This window comes from Chrysemys picta, chromosome 8 (genome assembly GCF_011386835.1).
Source record: "Chrysemys picta bellii isolate R12L10 chromosome 8, ASM1138683v2, whole genome shotgun sequence".
NCBI classification, from domain to species: domain Eukaryota; kingdom Metazoa; phylum Chordata; order Testudines; family Emydidae; genus Chrysemys; species Chrysemys picta.
In genome coordinates, this window is record NC_088798.1 from 79,778,465 (window position 1) to 79,784,250 (window position 5,786).

At 43.3% G+C, this 5,786-nt stretch overlaps 1 protein-coding gene across 2 annotated transcripts; it reads right to left on the reverse strand.

Moving 5' to 3' along the window:
- Positions 1–1,495: 1,495 nt before the first annotated feature.
- FOXI1 (forkhead box I1) lies at positions 1,496–5,220 on the reverse strand. 2 transcript variants are annotated; one of them, XM_005310235.4, is made up of 2 exons: positions 4,569–5,220; positions 1,496–3,576 (listed from the first exon to the last, which is right to left on the reverse strand). In XM_005310235.4, the coding sequence occupies exons 1-2, from the start codon at positions 5,140–5,142 to the stop codon at positions 3,023–3,025; spliced, it is 1,128 nt and encodes a 375-aa protein (XP_005310292.1). In that variant the 5' UTR covers positions 5,143–5,220; the 3' UTR covers positions 1,496–3,022. The 2 variants fall into 2 exon arrangements, with proteins under 2 accessions (XP_005310292.1, XP_008173163.1); XM_008174941.4 differs by having other exon boundaries at positions 1,496–3,597; positions 4,569–5,212.
- Positions 5,221–5,786: the final 566 nt, after the last annotated feature.

A 5,786-nucleotide genomic window follows, 5' to 3' on the forward strand; every position in this document is an offset into this window, starting at 1 on the left:
ATGCCGCCCCCTCGCCGAGCCCCGCGCAACCGGAGCCCGCCGCGCCGCCGGAGCACCCCCCCAGCGGAATGCCGTGCCACGCTCCCCCCGCAGCCCCTTACCAGGTGCCGCCCCAAGCATGTGCTTGGGTGCCTGGTGCCTGGAGCCGGCCCTGACTGCTGACACCACTACCTCACTACAAATAGGCCAAATAGCCATCAACTGATAACAACTGATATTTGGTTAATACCAGTCTGGGCCAGATTTGAGGCAGTGATGATGCAGAGGCTAATGGCGCTATATGAAATCATTCATTTACTTTAGACAATGCAGATTGATAAAAATGAATGGCACTCTGGCTTGGAATTTTCCTTTTGTTTCTGCCTAGCCGATGGAGTCTCCTGTGACTGTGGGGCCTATTTCAGGTCCTCCGTTCGTTCACGTAACCGGGCAGAGTTCCTCTGGGCAGCATCCACTGGCTCCCTTGCCGCCTTCAAGGAGCAGTGGGCACTGTCCGAGGTTCTCTGCTCGGTGTCCCCATCTGGTTTACTTCATTTGACCCTTTGACCTCACTCCTGTCCCTGTTCTTTTATTAGTTGTCCCCCGTAATTTTTTGGTCTCCAGGTCCTGTGGACCCCCCCCTTAGGCTGGGGGGGATCCTTTAGCAGTGGGCTTCGCCCGCCCACTTACTGGATCCCAACAGGATCATCATGCTGCCTCTGCATATTTTTGTACATCTATCATACATTCACTTTTTAAGCCCTACATTTCCCATCTTACACTCCCTGGGAATCCTTTCCCTCTCATTTTTATGAAGAGCTTAGTGGAGACTGTTTCTGGATGACTGTTTGTATGATGCAACATCTCCCCAAAACCTAGTGCTAACACCAACACATTTCACGTGTGCTGAATGACTCTGCAGAAAACTGCAGACCTGAGACCAATGATTTCTGTAGGAAATATTGCCCACAGCTGTTTCAGGACATATTATTTGCATTGGATTGCAATATGCTAATGTTGCATTTAACTGTGGCTCATTCCAAGTGAAATCTCACCATGGTGATTGCAAAATTGAACCTATTATTAAAAAAAACAAACAAAAATGCAAATAATACCACAGAGAATCAAACTAAAAATGTTAAAAAAAAAAATAATTTGGGTAACTTTTTGGACAATTAGTATATGGGAAAATAAGTGCAATTTATATAATTTTAAATGATTAGCATCTCTTAGCTCTAGAGCAGAAGCTAAAAGAGCAATTCTTGTTTGTAATGGCTCTGTGTGGCCTTTCTTTGCATAATACTTCAGGCATGCAAATTTTGGTTGCTTAGGCATACAATTGTTTAACCATTTGACCTTATGGAGGCTGTTATATTGTGTTTCTCAAGCTAAACTGCTAAAACACCATAACGCTGAATTTTTAAAGTATCAGAATAATTCACTTTCCCCTTATTGGCTGTTGATTTTTACTAGGCTAGCATTTGAAATTCATTAAGTACATTGCACACACACTCACTTACATACAAATGCTTTATTATTGAAAATACCTCCGTGGGTGTCCCATAATGAAAATGCAACGAAAGTACATATTAAAAAAATCAAGGCACAGTAGGGTGTTTGTCACAATATATTAATTGAAAATTAATCTCTTCTCAGCCATCTTGAAAGGTTTGCCAGAGCATAACTAAATAGCTGAAGAGGTCTGTGTTGAGGAATATTCAGTTTTGTATATTACAATATACAGTTGTGGAACTTAGTTAACATCTTTTGGTGCAAAACCTTTATTTAATCTTTGGATTTTTCTGTGTGACTACTGTAGACACAGAATATTTTAAGAGATCAGGAGAAAAAAGAAGCATTATTCAATAATATTTACACTTGGACATAATTGTTTAATTGACTTTTACAAAACACAAATGTACAGTAAACAGTTTTTACCTCCCCCCAATGACTGCAATCAATTCATGGGGAAGATGCATTCTTTGAAATGAAGCTCAGTGATATGTTAGACTTTCTATACAAAAGCACCCAAGGTTCAGATGCTTGTTCAGTACAAACGTTAGTGTTATACTGGAACAAACATGTTTACTTCTCCAGAAAACTCAGGTATGTAAAATAGATGGCATGGCACAAATCCTGTTTTTCTTACGTAAGTAGGCCCATGGACATTAGGTTGCAAGCGAGACCATAAGATAAGCAGCGTCTGACCCTACGCATGTACTTAAAACTGAAAACATGAAATCTGACTGTAAACATCCCTAATTTTTGTTATTTCCTCTCTGTTTCTGGATGAATTGTCTGCCCATGGACGTAAAGGCCAAATTCTGTCTTCATACCTGGCTGTATGCCCCATTGGGGCATGAAAGGATGCCAGAATTTGGCCAATAGCTTTAGCTATAGGTGAAGGCAGGAACAGTGGTTGTCCTTAAATAGCTACCTCAGCATATGTAGTACTTCCATATATTTACTTAGGGAATAGCACAAATACTGAGGTAACATTGTCTAGTTAACCAAGGTCTTGTTAAACCTTTTGCTCACACCTGAAAAAGCACTTTTGTGTTGGTATAGCTTATACCAGTTCCCCAGATGAAATAAGCTGTACTAAGAAAAGGACTTTTGTGTTTATATAACAGCATCTGTACTAGGGCTTTTGCAGATATTAAAATGTCACTAAGAAAATCACACCCCTATGTGATATTACTATACAGGTAAAAGTTACTAGTGTAGACCAGGCCTAAGACAACTGGCAGTTCTTTAAGGATGGCCATTGAATAGTGCAAGGTAGGAGCTGTGTGTGACAGAGCCCCACAGAGCTCACCTGAAACACCCTTGCTGTTCCAGTCCCTGGCCTGTCATGAGTGGAGCTGCTAAAGATGTGGTGGTTTGTGATATGAGGAAGTCTCCTAGGTAAAAGTTTTGGGGTTCTCACTTTCAGCCGCTAAGGCAGGTTGTAATGTAGGTCTCAGAGATGACTGGCTAACAGCAGCCCTCTACCAACTGACCATTTCCTCTCTTACACATTTATCCTTTCCTCCTTTGTTGTTTAAACCTCAGTTCCCTCTCTAGGATACAGGGTGTTATTTGCACCGATACTGCTGTAGAAATGGGTATTAAATTGATTGAGAACTGAATTGCTGTAGCCAAGATGGCTGGAAGGCATTGAATTGGACCATTCTGCCCCACTATGGCTGGGGATATTAGAAAGTGTAGCGTATGAATTGAATCCTACCATATTCTGTCCCATTTTGTCAGTGGGCTCAACGCTGAGTCCCAGAGGCACTGATCGGCTCACCGAGTTAGAGCCATTAACATACGCGGCCATACTGGAGAGGAAGTTGTTGAGGCAGGGACTGCTGGAAGATGGCGGAGAAGATCTCTTGTCAGGTGAACTGTCAGTTCCAGGTGAGGAGCTTTCCAAGAGATCCTGGTGTTCGGCAGCCTTGGGACTGCCACTTAAGGCACTGTCCTCCGATTTCTCAGATGCAAGAGATGCTGTGCTGGACCCAATGTCAGACTTCCTTTTCCTCTTCCGACGGAAATTTCCATTGTCAAACATCTTCTCACAGTTTGGGTCCAGAGTCCAGTAATTCCCTTTTCCTGTTAAGAGACCAGCAGATTCTAAATAGAAAGACAGGCACAGGCAGCAAAGAGTAGATTCCCTGGGTTTCATCTCAATCTTTCTGCTTCACAAAAAATAATTATAAAAAACAGCAATTGTTTGATACCCTGCAAAGAAGTCCCTGGTCTTCAAGCCCAGCAAAGGCTGAAGCTTTGGGCCAGATCCTCCTCAGTTCTTGCTGAGGTAAAACTTTTAATGAAGTTGATGGGAATTTTACTTGAGTATAAACTTCAGGACTTCACCCTTTGTGTTGGCAGCACAGGGACCAAATCCTTGCAGCCCCATAGGGTCAGTGGCATAGCATTGATTGCTAGACAGAGCAGGATTTGCCTCACAGTGACACACACAGTCATTCAGCTGGCTTCACATATGTCCCAATAGCTGTTGCTGGCTAACAATAAATAAAGGAACAGCACTGTCAAAAAATCAGCCAAGAGGCTGGGGACTGGCAAGCAGTGATACTATTTCTAGTTTAAAAGCTGACTGTTTAAACCAAGCAAAGCAAACAAACAAAACCCTTCCCTGTTTTTGAGAATTGTTGTTGACTCCATAAAGCAAATGAATTTTCCTTGACAATTTCCTTTTGTCTTAATACTTTTCCATTAATTACTGATTCACATACAATATGCCAAATGGCTTTTGAATGTCTCTCGCTCAGCTAGACTGCTTGCGTGCTTGTTAAGCCATGTGTGCTCTGCACACTGATCAATATTCAGGAAAAACTACAGCAGAGGAGAATTGCCTTCTGGGCCGGGCATGCTTCATTAGCTACACTGTGGGTCAGAGTCAGATCTCAGCTACATGGGTGTAAATTCCAGAGCAACTCTGCCAAAGTCAGCAGAATTACTTTGGATTTACACTGAGGTGAGACCAGAATCTGGCCCATTGTGTCTTTTTACAAAATATATACAAGCATGCGGGGGAGGGGGGGTAAGGGGGAGGGGAGAGAGAAACTACTTCAAAAATGTACCTGGGTCATCTTCGTCTCTGGGCACTTTCTTAAAGCAATCGTTGAGAGACAGGTTATGCCTTATGGAGTTCTGCCAACCTGCCTTGCTTTTGTTGTAGAAGGGGAAGTTGTCAGCCACGTACTGGTAGATCTGGCTGAGTGTTAGCCTCTTCTCCGGTGCTCCATGGATGGCCATGGCGATAAGCGCAGAGTAGGAGTAGGGTGGTCTCACCAGCTTCATCAGCTCCTCTTGGGAAGGGAGAGGAAGCCAGCCCAAATCAGTACCCCCCAAACTGTGCATGTTAGGCAAGAGCTGCCGTTGCATCCCATAGGACTGAGGGATGAAAGGACTGGTGTTGGATCCTGGTAGGTATGATGGTGGGGTAATGGAGGGTCCATTTAGCCAGAGGTAAGGGTTGGGAGTGGTGTTGTAGTCCCCAGATTCAAAGTTTGTTGGTCGTTGTGGGCTCGGAACGTTCTGTGGATGGAAAAAGTTTTCATAATAGATGTTCATCTCGGGAGGCTCCTGGCCAATATTTGGAAATTGCGGGCTGCAGCGAGGTGGAGAGTGTGTCTGCAGATCAAATGAGCTCATAATCTAGCACTAACAGTCTACCCAGTTACAACACACCTGTGTTAGTCCTTCCCGAAGACAGGTGCATCACCCGTGCCCTTCCTCAAGTACTTATGCACCTGTAAATGTTTAGGTTTGTGTTCCGTGCTCCGCCCAGTCTGCCCTGACTGGCTGGAGATTAGAGAGATATCCTTTTTGGAATGTTGGCAGTCCAGGCCAGTAATTTATGTCACATCAACCAAATTTGAAAGTTACAACTGTTTATCTTTTTAAATGAATGGAGGAATTTTCCACTAATATGACTGACACAAAAAAGTTTAAGGTGCTTTGAAGTTAAAGTTCGTAACCGAAGTAAGAGCCACCTTCTCCTACCCTTTTACAATACAATATTCGCTTGTAGTGCGTCTCCTTTAAAGGGCAACCATTATGTCCAGCTGTGAGTAGCACTTTAAGATGCAAAAGGCATTTTCACTGTGCAGTAAACAGTAGGTACAGCATAAAAGGTCTTATCTTCTTTGCCTTTGTAATTTTAAGTTTTAACAGCACGCTACTATACAATTCCCTCTAGATTTACAGGCACTCAGAAAACGACAGGTTCTGCAAGTGCTTGCTCATGTGAGCAGTCTCACTCAGTTCAGTGGGATTACTGACTTGAGTAAAAACTA

Coding starts and splice junctions, on each gene's coding strand:
- FOXI1 (XM_008174941.4), bottom strand. CDS start 5,142: ATGAGCTCATTTGATCTGCAGACACACTCTCCACCTCGCTGCAGCCCG. Junction 3,598..4,568: donor CAGAGACGAAGATGACCCAG/GTACATTTTTGA, acceptor CTTTCTATTTAG/AATCTGCTGGTCTCTTAACA.